Below are 16685 nucleotides of genomic sequence, written 5' to 3' on the forward strand. Positions count from 1 at the left end.
GAGTTCAAAGGCCAGATGTAAACTTAGAATGTGGTTCTCATGTCTCCTTGACTTACGTAACCAAGTTCTAGCTTAACTCAACATTAATCTGAGGGATCTTTACAAATTTTATGGAAGGTGATACTGTGAGAAAATTGTGTACAGATTTCAGAAGTTTTTTTGGATCAAAGTAAATTTGTCTCCCTCCCTCCCTTCCTTTTTTAATGTCTATACTTATCTGAGAGGCAGCTTGAGAGGGCTCGCATCTGCCACTTCATCCTCCAGGTGCCCACAACCACCGGGGCTGGGCCAGGCCTCAGCCAGGAGCCAGGAACCCAGTCCAGGCCCCCCGTGCGGGTGACAGGGACTCAGCCACTTGAACCATTATCTCCTGTCTCCCAGGATGGACTTCACCAGGAGCCCCTAGGCACTGTGATAGGAGATACTGGTGTCTGAGCAGTTGGGCCAAACATGAAAGGTAGAATGGTGGAGATCTTTTCATCTACTGATTCGTGCCCCAAGTGACTGCCGCAGCCCAAATTTGGGCCAGGCTGAAACCAGAAGCCCCAAACTCCATCCTGGAGTACCACGTGGCTGGCAGGGCTGGGTCCTCGGGCCATCATCTTCTGTTTCTCAGGTGCATGAACTGGAAGCTAAATCAGAGACAGTAGTCAGGATTTGAACTATCCAGTGTGAATTATAGGCATCCCGAGCAGCAACTTACGTTGCTACACTCCTACACCTGTCTCTAAACTTATTATTTTTTAAATATTGTTATTGTTGTTGTTTATTTGAAGGATTTGTTATAAAGAAGGGGAAGAAACAGGTCTTCCATCTGCTGGTTCATTCCTCCAGTGGCCATACGGCTGGGGCTATTGCAGGCTGAACCCAGGAGCCTGGAACTTTCTGAGGCTCTACCATGTGTGTAAGGCCTCAAGCTCTTGTGCAGGCTTCCTCTGTTTCCCAGGGACCTAGCAGGAAGCTGTATTGGAAATGGCGCTTCCGGGTCTTGAGCTGCTGTCCATGTGGGCTGCTGACCTCTCAGGCAGAGCTTAACCCCACATAGCACAGTACTGGCCCCTGAGTAGTACCTCTGCTGAAGTAAAGGCCTGAAAAGCAACACTAAAACTTGTAAATGAGAAATACATAAGATTTGACATTCTTACTGATTTTTTTTTTTAAATAAAATTGTTTCTAATTCTTATTTTTTTAAAAGATTTATTTATTTTTATTACAAAGTCGGATATGCAGAGAGGAGAAACAGAAAGATCCTTTGTCTACTGTTTCACTTCCCAAATGGTCACAATGGCCAGAGCTGAGCCAATCCGAAGCCAGGAGCCAAGGGCCTTCTCTAGTCCCCCACGTGGGTACAGGTCCCAAGACTTTGGCCATCCTCAGCTACTTTCTCAAACCGTAAGCAGGGAGCTGGAAGGGAAGTGGAGCACTCGGGGTATGAACAGTCACCCATGTGGGGGATCCCTGGCGCTTATTAGGGGGAGGATCAGTCGATTGAATCATTGTACCAGACCCTCTTTTCTTATTCTTATTACTAACATAAAAATATTCTACCAGAGCTTAAATGTTGAAATTTGTAAATATATATCAATAAGATTTAGAGACAGACCTTGACATTGTATGGATCTATAGTTTATTTTGCTGAAATTTGAATTAATTGTGATTTCTCTTTTTTCATGTCTGAAGGGTGCCATTCTCACTGGTCCTCCGGGTACTGGGAAGACACTGCTAGCTAAGGCCACAGCTGGAGAAGCCAACGTCCCCTTCATCACTGTTAGTGGATCTGAGTTTTTGGAGATGTTTGTCGGTGTGGGTCCAGCTAGGGTAAGCCCTGTGTTCTCCATTATTGTTGTTACTGTTATTATTATTATTGTGTCTTTGTTATTGGAGAGCAGACAGCGGAAGAGAGGGAGGTAGATAGAGTGGTGCCAGGGCATTACCCACGTGTCCTCAGTGACTGGTACTGAGCTCCGTGCTGGTTTCCCGCGTGGTGACAAGAACCTGTTTACTTGTTATCACTGCTGCCTCCCGGGGGCTGCATGAGCAGGAAGCTGGAGTCAGAGGCAAGTGTTGAACACAGGCGCTCTGATATAGTTGTCCCTAACTGCTTGAACCCAGGCCAGATGCCACCCCAAGTACTGTTCTGTTTGCTACAGCAGTGCAGGTTCCTCAGTGTAGACAGCAGTACTCCAGGGTGGGGACTGGGCAGGATGGGCCTGGTCTTGAACCCCCCTCATGACCTCTCATCACTTACTGTTTTGCTGCAACCATGATTACCAGTAGCTTAATACAGCCTTAATACAGCCTTCTGTTTCCAGAAGTGACTTTAGTCTTTTTCGTCTTAGAGTAGTTTTATTCATATATAATGTACCACAAACCTCACCATCTTTAAGTATCAGCTCAGTAAGCTTCTAGTATATTCCTAGATTATAGCAGCCACCACCTCCATCTGTTATGCAACATTTTGATCACCTGAAGAAGAAATGCTAGACCCTTTTTTTTTTAGTTAGCACAGTGTTTTAAAGTTAAATGGTAAAATCCTCGCCTTGCATGCCCCAAGATCCCAAATGGGCACTGGTTCTAATCCCAGCAGCTCCACTTCCCATCCAGCTCCCTGCTTGTGGCCTGGGAAAGCAGTCGAGGATGGCCCAAAGCTGTGGGACCCAGAAGAAGCTCCAGGCTGCTGGCTTCGGATTGGCTCTGCTCCAGCCGTTGTGGCCACTTGGGGAGTGAATTGGCAGATGGAGGATCTTCCTTTCTGTCTCTCCTCCTCTGTATACCTGGCTTTCTAATAAAAATAAATAAAAGCTTAAAAAATAGTTAAATGGTAACTACATTTTACTTTTTGAGGAGTCAAAATTTTCCACAGTTTGTTGACCAGTGTATATTCCCAACAGTGAGGCCTTTAGTTTTCTGCTTTTTTTTTTTTACATTCTTTACATAGTTAATTAGGGTAAAAAGGTTCAAGGGCTACAGGAAAGTGGGTAACACTATTATTTCCATATTGTTTCCTTCATGTGTCTGAGGTAAAGGGGGATAGAGAAGCCCCACCCAGTCTCCCACCCACCCCAAGTCCAGATGTGGGGCATGCTCTGAGATACTTGCTCAAGTGGTTTTGATAGTTCACCGTTTATGAATTGCTACCAATCTCACCACTCCAGGCACGATGAGGCTGTTGAAGAATCCGCTGATTGACACAGTCCCTCATGGAGTCTCCATTTGCCCAGTATTTTGCTGCTGACAAATAGCTGAGGTGGTTGATTGACTTGTTCTGTCTTTTCATGGTTAGGGTTCTGAGTCCAGCATTTCGATTGGGATGATCCCCAAACAGTTTTCTGCTTTTTTGTATTTTTATCACTACCTCCTTTTGTCTGACTTTTATTACTGGCACTCATCCAAGTGATTTGATTTGTATTTGCTTAATGACTGATGACGTTGAGCATCTGTCATCTCATACTGGCCGTCTTCCATGTCCCACTCACGGAAATGTCTGTTTAGACCTTTTGCTGTTTTGGGTTTTTTTTGTTTGTTTTTAAAATTTATTTATTGTTACTGCAGAGACATATATAAAGAGGAGGGGAGACAGAGAGGAACATCTTCCATCTGCTTATTCACTCTCCAAGTGGCTGCTACGGTCAGTGCTATGCCGATCCAAAGCCAGGAGCCCTGAACCTCTTCCACGTCTCCCACACGGGTGCAGGGTCCCAAGGCGTTTGACCGTCCTCAACTGCTTTCCCAGGCCACAAGCAGGGAGCTGGATGGGAAGTGGAACTGCCGGGGTTAGAACTGGCACCCATATGGCATCCTGGTGCATTCAAGGAGAGGACTTTGGCCACTAGGCTACCGAGCTGGGACCCCTTTGCTCTTTTTAATTGGGTGGTGCCTCTTTTCTTCTTCTTCTTCTTCTTCTTTTTTTTTTTAAATTCATTGGCTTATTTATTTGAGAGCTACAGAACATATGCTCCCATCTTCCTGTTCACTCCCCAAAAGCCCGCAGTAACCGGATCTGAACAGGACGGTAACCAGAGGCTGGAACTCAGCTGGAGTCTCCCACATGGGTGGCACAGATCCAATCACTCGGGCCATCAGCCGCTGCATCTTTTTTTTTTTTTAAAGATTTATTTATTTTTATTGGAAAGTCAGATATACAGAGAGGAAGAGAGACAAACATCTTCCATCCGATGATTCACTCCCCAAGTGAGCGCAACAGCCAGTGTTGTGCCGATCCAAAGGCAGGAGCCAGGAACCTCCTCCAGGTCTCCCATGCAGGTGCAGGGTCCCAAGGCTTTGGGCCGTCCTCGACTGCTTTCCCAGGCCACAGGCAGGGAGCTGGATAGGAAGTGGAGCTGCCGGGATTAGAACTGGCGCCCATATGAGATCCTGGCGCATATAAGGTGAGGGTTTTAGCTGCTAAGCCACGCCGCCAGGCCTCAGCCACTGCATCTTAAAGTCTGTGCTAGGAGGAAGCTGGATTTGGGGGCCAGAGCCAGGAATTGACTCCAGGCATTCCCACAGGGATCACAGGCATTTTAACCCTTAGTTCAAACCTGCCCTAGATTGTTTCTCTGCTTACTGTTGAGTTAAAGGAGTAGCTCTTGATTAGATACATGATTGACAGATATCTTCTTCATCCTTCATATTATCTTTTCACTGAATTATTATTTATTTAAGGGTTTAAATATTTTGCTTGAAGGCCAGAGTTACAGAGGGAGGGAGAGAGAGAGCTTTATCCACTGGTTCACTCCCCAGTGGGCTGCAGCAGCCAGAGCTGAGCCAGTGCAAAGCTGGGGGCTGCTTGCAGGTGTCCCGTGTGGGTGCAGAGGCCCAAGGCCTTGGGCCGTCCTCTCCTGCCTTCTGAGGCCATCAGCAGGGAGCTGGTGGGAGCTGGACCAGCTTGGACTCAGCAGTTGTGTGGGCTGCCAGGGCCTCAGTACAAGATTGATTTTGCTATTCCACCATGCCAGAATTTTTTTTTTTTTTTTTTACTTTCTTGATTGTAGAGCACAAAAATTACTAATTTTCATGAAGCCTTACTTGTTTTGTTGTTGTTGCTTTTGTTTTTGGTGTCATATTTAAGAACCATTGCCAAATCTAATGCCTGAATAATTTATTCCTTCTACAAATTCTTTCTTTCCTCCCTTCCTTCCTTCCTTTCTTTTTCTTTCTCTCCCCCTTCCTTCCTATTTTTAAGTTTCATTTCTTATAGTTACCTCACTATGCATAACTATAATTCATTTTGAGCTAATTTCTGTGTGTGATGCAAGGTAAGGACCTAATTTCATTCTTTTGTTAGTAGGTGCCCGCTTTCGTAGCACCAGCACCCTTTGTTGAAAACACTGTCCTTTCCAAGTTACTAGTCTTGATACCCTTGACCATAATTATGGGCTTATTTCTAGGCTCTCAGTTCTGCCTTTTTGACCTACATGTCCTTGGGTGTTTTTTTTTTTTTTTTAATTATTTGAGAGAAAACAAATGAGATAGATAATGGGGGTTGGCCTGTGGATAGAGTATGTTGTCTTCCACTGACTTCCTAGATGATCACCAGAGCCATGTTAAACTGGGAGCCAGGAACTCATCTCGGACTCCCTGTGGGTTGAAGGAACCTAATTAGTTGAGTCAGGAATCTTGCAGGATGCTAAGTTCCAGTTTAGGGACGGGGAAGGGATGAGCTTGAGCTTGAGGGACCTGGTGGCGGTGGGTCGAGGTCAGAGGAGTGCCTGAGTTGTATCAGGAGACGTGTTAAAAGAATGAAAATCCAGAAGTCCAGGCAGGAGAGCAGGTGGCTTGATAAGTGAAATACATTGGGCCTTGGGCACGGACCTCTTTCTGCAGCTTGACAAAGGGGTGGGTGAGAGATGGGCACAGGAGTGGCTGCACCTTCTGTCCACCTCAGCTCGTAGCCTGCCAGGATGAGCTCAACAGGCCCAGACCTTGTGAGAATAAAGATGGCCAGCTGCTGCTCTGGCAGCCAGAAGAGGGACTTGCAAAGGCCTTAGTTTATGTGTAAGGTTTGCCTAGACCTGTGAATAATCTACATATTACTGACTTCCTAGTCATGTGAAGTGACACTGGGAGGCCTGAACTTGGCAGCTGAGTCTGAAGTTTACAGCTCTACTGTGTTGTCTTTATGTTAGCCTGATTTGTTGATGGAAAAACAACTGTTAGTATTCTACAGATACATGATTGATGAGATTATAGGAGTGATGTTTGTTTCCCTTGAGTCGGTTAAGCAAATTATCAAATTATTCTTATTCACGTTTTGTTTCTCCTTTGCTACTTGTAGCCCTTTAAGTATGGCCTCTACAGTAAGTTATAAAAACCTTGTCTTGATAGGTAGGGAAACTTGAGGCTTGTGTTGCTTGAGGAGCTAAGTGGCGCTCACTTGTCAGGCCTCGGTCTTGTCTGTCTTACTGTCTAGGTCCGAGACTTATTTGCCCTGGCTCGGAAGAACGCTCCCTGCATTCTCTTTATCGACGAAATCGACGCCGTGGGCCGGAAGCGAGGAAGAGGCAACTTTGGTGGGCAGAGTGAACAGGAAAACACACTCAACCAGCTGCTGGTGGAGATGGATGGTGAGTAGCCTCGCCTCTGTTTTGTTTCTCTTAAAGATTCAGAGAAGAGGAAAGAGGAAGGGGGTGACCTATTCCGTCCACCACTTTCTTCCCCCATTGATGGGCCAGGCGGGAGCTAGGAACCAGGAACTCCATATCGGCTCCCCACGTGGGTGCGGGGGCCCAAGTACCTGGGACATCTTCCGCTGCCCCCCCCAAGCATGTTAACAGGCAGCGGGATGAGAAGCAGAGCCGACGGGACTCGGTGTGCACTCTGGTAATGGGTTGCCAGTGTCACAGTGAGCAGCTTGACCCGCTGCACCAAAAGGCCAGCCTCTCTCTGTGTTTTGTTTATTTATTCATTTATTTTAACATTTACTTCTTTTTGTTGGAAAGTCAGATATACAGAGGAAAGACAGAGAGGAAGATCTTCTGTCCGTTGATTCACTCTCCAAATGGCCATAATGGCTAAAGCTGAGCTCAATCCGAAGCCAGGAGCCTGGAGCACCCTCTGAGTCTCCCATGCAGGTGCAGGGTCCCAAGGCTTTGGGCCGTCCTCGACTGCTTTCCCAGGACACAAGCAGGGAGCTGGATGGGAAGTGGAGCTGCTAGGATCCTGGCACGTTCAAGCCAAGATCTTTAGCTGCTAGGCCACCGCGCTGGGCCCAGTGCCTGCGTTAACTGATGGGGATCTGGGAACTTAATCTGGGTGCGCCATGTTGAGTAGCAGGGACCTAGCAATGCCATCTCCCAGGGTCTGCACAGCAGGAGGCAGGAGCCAGAGTTGGGGCTCAAACCCTGGTACTTGGGTGTGGGACACAGGCGTCACAACCCGTCTCTTAACCACAGGTCTGATAGCCTAATCCAAAGCCTCCTGTATTTTAAATTGTATGTTCTCATTGCCTTGTGTATCTGTAAAATGAGAATCCTTATGCTGGTACTGAGTACAGCTGCCCCTCCCCCCAGAGAAACAGTCTCTAAAGCAGCCCCTGTTAGCTACATTTTATACTAATACACAGAATAGCAAACTGTACTTGCCTGTCAGTCTGGTATAACTCAATATCATGTTAAGATTTGTTACAGGGCCTGATGCAGTAGCCTAGTGACTAAAGTCTCGCCTTGCCTGTGCCAGGATCCCATAGGAGCACCAGTTCTTGTCCTGGCAGCTCCACTTCCCATCCATCTCCCTGCTTGTGTCCTGGAAAAGTAGTAGAGGATGGCCCAAAGCCTTGTGACCCTGTAGCAGCGTGGGAAGCCCCTAAGAAGCTCCTGGTTCCCTCCTGGGCTGTGGTTCAACTTAGCTCCAGCCATTGTGACCACTTGGGGAGTGTACCAGCGACAGAAGATCTTTTTCTATCTCTATATAGATCAGCGTTTCCTTTTTTTTTTTTTTTTAAATACACATTTGGTGATGTTTACATAGGTGATGAGGGTGGGAAGGATCGAGGGTTAGGAGAAAGTGGGTGTGATCATTGTTTCCAAACTTTGTGTTTCCTCCTCCTGTTTCTTGGGGAAAGGAGGAGATGAAGGGGGTGAGTCTGCCCAGCCTCCCAGCCACCCCAGTACCTGGGCATGGGGAACGGCTCCTGATGCCAACCCAGGGTCCTGAAGTGGCACGCACCGCAGGGGTCCTGCCCCGGAGTATCGGTAGTTCTGAAGTGCTTTTGGCCTCGTCAGTGCAAGGATGAGGAAATCCTTCCAGTGTCCATTGGTTGGCATAGTCAGCTCTGCCTTTCCAATATAAATCAATCAATCTTAAAAAAAAAAACCACTAAAAAAGATATTTGTTACAAGCATCGAATAAAAGAAAAATTGGTGAAATGACTTACAGAGAAATGACACTCTACCAAATTCATCTGTGATCTTGAAGCATAAAAGAAACTCAAGTGTAACCAAGTGGGAATTTGGCAATTTCAGATACTCTTGACAGAGAGAGTAGTTGTCTTTCCGTGCAGTGAGTCTGTCTGTGGTTTAGGAAAGCCAGTTCGCAGAGAAGGGAAGCACAGGGCCATGTGGCTTAGATGACAGAGGTAGACAGCTTGTCACGAGCAGGCGGTGGTCTTGTCTGTTCTGTGGCCGTCAGCCCACATTCAGGGTGCTAGGTTCTGACGGGAACTCCGCGGGCTCTTGCAGTGCCTGCGGTTGACAGGCTGCAGTGCTGAGCATTGCCAGTCTGCAGCAGAGAAATCTTTCATCTACTGGCTCACTCCCCTAACGGCAGCAACGACTCATCCAAGTGTCCCGCATGGGCAGACTGAACCATCTTCACAGGCTTTCCCACCTGCACTAACGCGGAGTTAAAGTGGAAATAGAGCAGCGAGGACTTGAGCTGGTGCTCCCTGGGGCTGCCAGTGGCACAGGCAGGAGCCGAACTTGCTGCTCCACAGCACCGGCTCCCTGTTAGGTGATTCCTGAGGGCGAGATGAATGACAAAACCAACTCAAGTTTGTGACTTTGAAAACTAATAACTAGAAAAATGTAGCTAATTCAGCTATACTTGTGTCATGCTAATAGAGTCTATATAGGTGTACTGTTGCTTTCTGCTGCATGTCATTTTATGAGGACGTTTTTGTTATCTTTTCAGGATTTAATACAACGACAAACGTTGTCATTTTGGCGGGTACCAACCGACCGGATATCCTGGACCCAGCACTGTTGAGGCCAGGGCGCTTCGACAGGCAGATCTTCATTGGTGAGATGGTGTTCCCTAGGTTCAGTCCAGCTCTGATGGTGTAGGTGTGACTGACAACTTTTTTTCCTTAAAAATAATTTCTGAAGGACCACCAGACATAAAGGGACGCGCCTCTATCTTCAAAGTTCATCTGCGGCCACTAAAACTGGACAGTAGCTTGGAGAAGGAGAAACTGGCCAGAAAACTCGCATCCTTAACTCCAGGATTTTCAGGTGAGTGGAAATAACCTACCTACCTACCTGTTAGGTACCAGGCTCAATCCGTATTTTTGTGTTTTAAAGCTGATTTGAAAGGCAGAGATACAGAGAGAGTTCTTCTGTCCTCTGGCACAGGAACTTCTTCTGGGTCTCCCACATGGGTGCAGGGACCCAAGGGCTTGGGCCATAGTCCACTGCTTTTCCAGAGGCATTAGCAGGGAACCGGGTCATAAGTGGACTCGAAGAAGCTGGCACTGCAGGCAGCAGGACCTGCTATGGCACATTGCTGGCACCTGAGTCTCTGTTTTTGTTGTGGGCAGTCTCCGAGGTGCACAGTGGCGAGCCACAGTAGTGACCCGTCCGCACCTGGCTCCCTCAGGCCAGTCACTGAGCTGTGCAGCCTTGTCTGTGCCAGGCCCCAGTTTGCCTCTTGCCCCTCCACAATGTGTTCCCCATCCCTGATACTTTGTTTTTTCCATCTTTTGTAATATGAAGTTTGAATTTTTTTATGTGTTTGAAAGGCAGAGCTATCGAGTGAAAAGGAGAGATGGAGGCTGCAACAGCTGGGGCTGTGCCAGATATCTTCTTCCCGATAGCCCACTGGGCCATTCTCTGCTGCTTTTCCCAGGCATGTGAACAGGGAGCTGGATGGGACATGGGACGGCAGGGCTCGCGGGCCCCTGCCCTGGCTGTATCTGCTATGCCACAGCACCTTGCCCCATTCATCGGGATTATAGTTACTTCCAAGCAGGGTGTTGGGTTTTTTGGTTTGTTTTTGTTTTTTTGACAGTTTGATTATAGTAAAGTTAATATACCATAAAGTCTACATGTACAAGGCATATAATGCAATGCATTTTAGTGTATTTATACAGTTGTGCGACAGGCACCATGATTTAATTTTTAAAAGATTGATTTATTTTTATTAGAAAGGTGAACTAACAGAGAGAAGGAGAGATGGGAGAAAGATCTTCCATCTGCTGGTTTATGCCCCAAGTAACTACAATGACCAGAGCTGAACCAATCCAAAGCTAGGAACCAGGAGCTTCTTCCCGGTCTCCCAGACAGGTGTAGGGTCTGAACGCTTTGGGGCGTCCTCGACTGCTTTCCCAGGCCACAAGCAGGGAGCTGGAAGGGAAACAGCAGCTGGAACACAAATGGGCTCCCATATGGGGTAATGGTGCATGCAATGCGAGGACTTTGGCCACTTGGCCACCACACTGCGGCCACTATGACTAAATTTTAAATCATTTTATCATCCCAGAAGAATGCGTTAGTAGCCGGTCTCTTCACCTTTAGCGCTAGAGCTCATTCTTCTTTCATTCAGATATTTTATATAAAGGTCCAGTTACATAGTTGTCAGAAAAATACATACATCAAAGTTGGTTCACTTAAAATTGTGCTTTCGTCCATAATGCTGGCTTCAGTATTATACCAGTTGCAGAATTTCACTGCTTTTCATGGTCAAATAGCACATCGTTGTGTTGGCATTCCACTTTTTGTGTGTTTAAGATAATCTGCCTGTACCTTGGCTTAGTAGACCAGTCACAACATTAAACCCTGCATGGGTCTAGTTTGAATCCTAGCTGCTCCACTTTGGATCCAGCTTCCTGCAAGTGGTCTGGGAAAGCAGCAGAGGATGGCCTAAATGCTTGGGCCCCTACACCCATGTAGGAGACCAGAAAGAACCTCCTGGCTTCAGATCAGCCCAGCTTCAGTTATTGTAGTCATTTGTGGAGTGAAACAGTGGATGAAAGATCTGTCTCTCCATGTCATTCTGAAACTCTGGCATTCAAATGAAAATAAATATTTTTAAAAAAAGGCTCAAATGCCACTTCACCCTCTTGTCTGCCAGTGGGTGCTAAAAACTGCCCTAACATGGCCTGCCCTCAGACCTGCCGCACGTGTGCCAGTGGGTACTGTAAGCCGGACTGCTTCCAGCCTTGGTTCTTGAACTCACCAGCAGGGACTGTGTCCTGACTGAAGTTCCCCAAGCTCCTCTGTTCGGCCACCTTCCAGTTGCAGATCTCATGCACACCGGTGGATTCTTGACCCAGCCTGACTTGGCCCACTCACTGATATGTGCAATGATCTTGCCCCACCGGCCAACAGCGATTCCGGCTTTTACTACTGGGTGCTACAGCCCAGCCATGCCTGGTCCACTCCCAGACCTGGCTGTCACGTGGCTCAGTCGGTGCTGTGACCCAACCCCACCTGTCCTACATGCACTCTGGCTCTTGTGAGCACACTGGGTGCTAGAGCCTCGCCCAGTCTGGCACACCCCAGACCCAGTCCACACACATGCCAAGGGGTGCTTCAGTCATGACCAGTCCAGTTGTCCATCCCATTCCAGCTCTCATGCTCACCAGAGAGAACTACAACCCAGCTGGGCATCCCCTTTGCTCCCCAACCAGGTCCACTCCCAGCTACGGATCTTGCATGTTCCAGTGGTTGCTATGACCCAGCCTGGCATCGCCTGTCCTCCATCTTGACCTTTGCTATCAGAAGCTGTAGCCTAATCCCAGCTCTTGCTCCTACCCACCCTGCCTCCATTCCTGCCTTTCAGGCAAACCAGGAGGTGTGATGACCTAGCTTGGCCATGGGCTGTACTCCATTCTGGCTCCTCAGCATGCCATTGTGCTGTGGTTTGGCTCAGTCTGTCCCCACCCTCTGGGCCAACCCATATACCTGCCATCAAGTGGAACATCCTTGCCTAGCCTGACCTACACATAGCCCTGACTCATGTGCTGAACAGCTATATCCCACCAGGGATTTCCCCAAGTTCCACCGCCAGGCCCACTCCCAGAATTATCAGATCTCATGCAGGTGCTCGGTCCAGCCTGCTCCAACCCCAGGACCCATGGGTGTCATGAGTTCCATGGTCGTGCCTAGTTTGGCATGTCACTGCCCCCAGCTCTTGAGCAAACCAACAGATACTGAAGCCCTGCAAAGGTGAGCCCACATATCCCCCACAGACTCTGCCTCCAGACCTGGTTCTCTCATGTGCTGGTTAGTGTCATAGCCAAGCCTAACATTACTTGTCCCCTGTCCTGGTCTTCACTGGCAGGTACTGTCATCTAGCCCTGCCAGGTAGGCTCCCTAGCCCCAGCTTTAGTGTGTACCTATGGGTGGTGGTCAGCAGTGGTGGATACTAACCAGCCCAGCTCAGTTTTCCCATATGGGTAGGTGTGTAGGTCTGCCCAGAAAGGTCCTCCAGTTTCTCTCCTCAAAACTCTTTGGTCTTGGCCCCCTTGCTTACCTGCAGGTACACTGGCACCTGGTTGGTGAGAATCACCCAGGAGTCACTCCTTACCTGTAACATGCTTCCTTAGTTGTCCTTCTGCTTTCCTGAGCAATCCACAGCCCCTGTTGCCATGAATGCATGGGTTTCCCAGTCTTCCGGTGAGGTGCTGGCCTGGAGCCCTGCGTACCCACCTGGGACCCATGCATGTACACAGGTCCCCACATCCAGTCCACTGGCGTGCCATGCCAGCATGCCACCCTAAGACCCAACCCACCCAACCCAGGACCCAGGCACATGCACAAGTCCCCAGGATCATGCCAGTGTGGTAGCCCTACCTGCCTACCTGAGACCCAAGCACGTACACGGGTCCCCTGGGACAGTCCTACTCTGCCATCCACGGCGGAAGCCCTTGGACCATCCTCTGGATGGAAATGGAACAGCCAGGACTCAGACCGAGGCCCATGTAGTACGGCAGCATCACGAGCAGTTGCTTTGCCCACTGTGCCAACAAGCAGCCCTCTGTTTGTTTACCCATCGGTGGAATACTTGGTGGTCCACGTTTCCTGCCTGTACATGTTTGTGTAAGTATATACATACACAGTAGGCTTCAGAAAGATCATGAACAATGAAATTTAAAAGGTAAGTGTTTTTCTAACTTGTTGAAGAACCCATGTTTATGTTTTTGTTTTTCTTGGTGTGATTGCTTCATCATGCAGTACCTGTGTGACTTTGGAGGGACGACTGCAGCCTTTGCCAAAGGGAATACATCATTTGACATTCCCTCTGTCAGTGCAGGAGGGTTCCAGTCTTGTTAGATCTTACTAATACCTGCGATGATGATAGCTGGCTGTCTTGTTTATAGCCATCTTAGTGGATAGGAGGTTGTGTCTCATGGTTTTTGTTCGTTTGTTTTTATTTATTTATTTTTCATTGGAAAGGCAGATGTACAGGGAGAAGGCAGCCATATAGGATCCTGGCACAAGCAAGGTGCGCATTTAGCCACTAGGGTCCATCCAAAGGGTTTTAAAAGAAAAATTTCTTTTAGGGCCCGTCACAATGGCTTAGTGGCAAATCTCCCTGAACATGCCAGGATCCCATATGGGCGCCCACTTTCCCATCCAGCTCCCTGCCTGTGACCTGGGAAAGCACCCGAGGACGGCCCAGTGGGAGACCTGGCGGAGGCTCCTGGCCCCTGGCTTCGGATTGGCTCAGCAGCCGAATGTATGTTGGTGGAAAGCCATGGTGTATGCTTATTTTCTAGGAGCGGATGTTGCCAATGTCTGTAACGAAGCCGCCTTGATTGCTGCAAGACACCTTTCAGATTCCATTAATGAGAAACACTTTGAACAAGCGATTGAACGAGTGATTGGTGGTAAGGCAACTGGTGGGATTCAAGTCAAACGGCTGATCAGGTGAACTTGAGGGAGACCAGGGGCTTCTCTGTTTTGATGAGAGCTGCCTGCCTGCCCTGAGCTGCCCGGGGCCTGCTGTCTGTTCCCTGGGTATGCTGGCCCCCTCCCCCTGCTCCAAGGTTGAACTTGCTTGTTATCACGGTGCCGCACTGGAACGCAGCTCAGCTCCAGGCACGGCTGCTGGCATTCTGAGAACATGACAGGCGTCTGATCGGCTGGGGAGTTCATCCTTTGTCTTTTCAGATAGGCAGGAGGTAGTTATCTGTGGCAAACAGGACTTGTTAACTAAGTTCCCATCCTTGCAGCTCGTTGGGGCTGTGTCACTGGGGCTTTGTGAATCTTCCAGTTTCTTTATTATGTAAGTAGTTGATGAATTTCACTGACCACAACAAAACTGATTTTGTCACGTTTAGATGATTCGTATTGCCTGGGCAGGTTCCGTTTTTACAGCAGACACGGACCATGTGAGGTTGAGGTGCAGAGAAGGGTGCTTGGACTGCGGTCCTGTGCTCTGTAGCTGAGCTGTGGGCCCCAGCGTCTCTGGGGTGATTGTCTCCGGTCCATTCTGCCACTCTGGCTGTTGTTTGAGCACTTCAGGCTGTGTGCTGAGTGGCCTGGGAGCCCCGATATCCACCTCACCTCAAGAGTGGAATTTGCCTTGCCCTGCCCTCCCTCTGCCTGGCATCAGGAGCTGCCCGCAGGGCCCCTCGTGGCCGAGCCTACTCTAAGTACCTCGACAGCACCAAGGACTTGGTCTCCTGGGAATGTGTTTTAGATTTATTTCAGTGCTGAATTCTGTTTTGCAGTCACGTTTATTTCCCACAGCCGGCCATGAGAGAATTAGGACCGAAGTGGGCCTGTGGGTGGGGCTCGTGAGGGTCTTGTTGCTGTGGTTGGGTGTGACAGACAGCTGATTCTCTCACGATTTAGTGGTTAGGAAGGATTTAGGTGAAGAGGTGTGCGTGGGGAGGGTGCAGAGCTTCTGGACCCTGTCTGGGTACACCCCTGGGGGGACCACCCACAGGTGTCCAAACCACTCCCCCAGGCAAGAATAGCATCGTATAACTCTCACTGTCAGTGTCACTAAACTGGTTTGGGTTTGTGTTGCTATTTTATTAGGCTTAGAGAAAAAAACCCAGGTCCTGCAGCCTGAGGAAAAGAAGACTGTGGCATACCATGAGGCTGGCCACGCAGTCGCTGGCTGGTACCTGGAACACGCCGACCCACTCCTCAAGGTGAAACCATGTGTGTGGGTGGTCGCAGGCTGCTGGCTGCCTGAGCCCGTCAGTACTCCCATTGGGATAAATGTTTCCGATGTATAACTTAGGGAATTTAGCAAACTGATGACAGTGGAGTGAAATGATTACACAGACCCTGTCACACAGATGGGTCATAAATGTGCATAGAGCACCTTTGGAAGGGCAAGCTGGGCACTGACCGTGGGTAGAATTTCCTACGACCTTCACACTCCTCTGTGAAAGTGTGGACTGAACAATCTTGAAGTGGGAGGAAGGGATTTAAATACTGGAAATTTTACAGGAAAATCCAGGCCAAGAGGGGGCTGAGGCCAAATAACTAATGCCCCAATTCTTGGCTGTGCAGAGGGGTTCCCCAAGAGACCCTGGACTAAAGGATAGGGGTGCACCAAATGGGATTCTTTTTAAATTTTGTTTATGTATTTGAAAGTTAGGGAGGGAAAGACAGAAATCTTGCATCCTCTGGTTCACTCCCCAAATGGCCAGGCCGAGTCCAGGAGCATCCTCCGGGTCTCCGACGTGGGCAACAGGGGCCCTGCACTTGGGCAGTCTCCCACTGCCTTTCCCAGGCCTTTAGCAAGTAGCAGGATCGGAAGTGGAACAGCCAGGACAATAGCCAACATCCCACTTCAGGCAGCGGCCACACCCCCTGTGTCACACCGTCAGCTCCCCACCAAGTGGGAGTTTTTGAGTCTTTTGCTTTTTTCAGTTGAAAATCAGTACAAGTTGGTGTACATAATGCAGGTCCCTGGCTGCCCAGCAGTGTCGGGGACAGCCTGAAATGGACCACAGAGAAAACAGCATCAGCGTGGCCATAAATATCCTGAAGGATCTGCAAAAACACCTGTAGAACTAATAGGTGAAATTATTGATAAGGTTGCAGAACTCAAGATGAGCTGGCTGTCCTTCTTCCCTCCTTTACTGCTTACTTACTAAACCGCGGGCTACATCCTTGAAGGCAGCAGCTTAGCCCACTGCACCTCAACGCTGTCCCAAGATCAGTTGTATTTCTATATGCTAGCAAGGAACAACTGGAAAATGATATTGTAGCAATTCAGTTTTATGTTCAATAGCATCCAGAAACATGACATACAGAAGGATGAAATTTTTAAAAATGCTTATAGGACCTATGCATTGAATTAAAGATTAAATTGTATTCTGTTTTCATGGAATGTTGTGCCATTCCACCCCAAATTCATCTGTAGCTTTCAGTGCAGACTCCTGGAATTAGAGCAGACTCTCTTGGCAGAAATTCACACATTGAATTTAAAATTAAAGTGTTCACTGCCTGCTTTAGTCCCCGTGAGGAACACGGTGGCTGCTGGGTCAGTGGGATGGAGTG

The 16685-nt window shown here is 48.5% G+C and overlaps 1 protein-coding gene across 1 annotated transcript in view; it reads left to right on the forward strand.

Annotated features, from left to right (window-relative positions):
* AFG3L2 (AFG3 like matrix AAA peptidase subunit 2) overlaps nt 1-16685 on the forward strand; it is a 47627-nt gene that overhangs the window by 22945 nt on the left and 7997 nt on the right. The window contains exons 9-14 of the mRNA XM_040994840.1: nt 1681-1818; nt 6413-6566; nt 9130-9237; nt 9324-9449; nt 13937-14047; nt 15207-15322. Coding sequence (XP_040850774.1) covers nt 1681-1818; nt 6413-6566; nt 9130-9237; nt 9324-9449; nt 13937-14047; nt 15207-15322 — 753 coding nt within the window. The remainder of the gene's footprint in view (nt 1-1680; nt 1819-6412; nt 6567-9129; nt 9238-9323; nt 9450-13936; nt 14048-15206; nt 15323-16685) is intronic.

The sequence above is a fragment of the Ochotona curzoniae genome, unplaced genomic scaffold, assembly GCF_017591425.1.
Source record: "Ochotona curzoniae isolate NIBS_2020 unplaced genomic scaffold, NIBS_Ocur_1.0 contig_908, whole genome shotgun sequence".
Taxonomy (NCBI): domain Eukaryota; kingdom Metazoa; phylum Chordata; class Mammalia; order Lagomorpha; family Ochotonidae; genus Ochotona; species Ochotona curzoniae.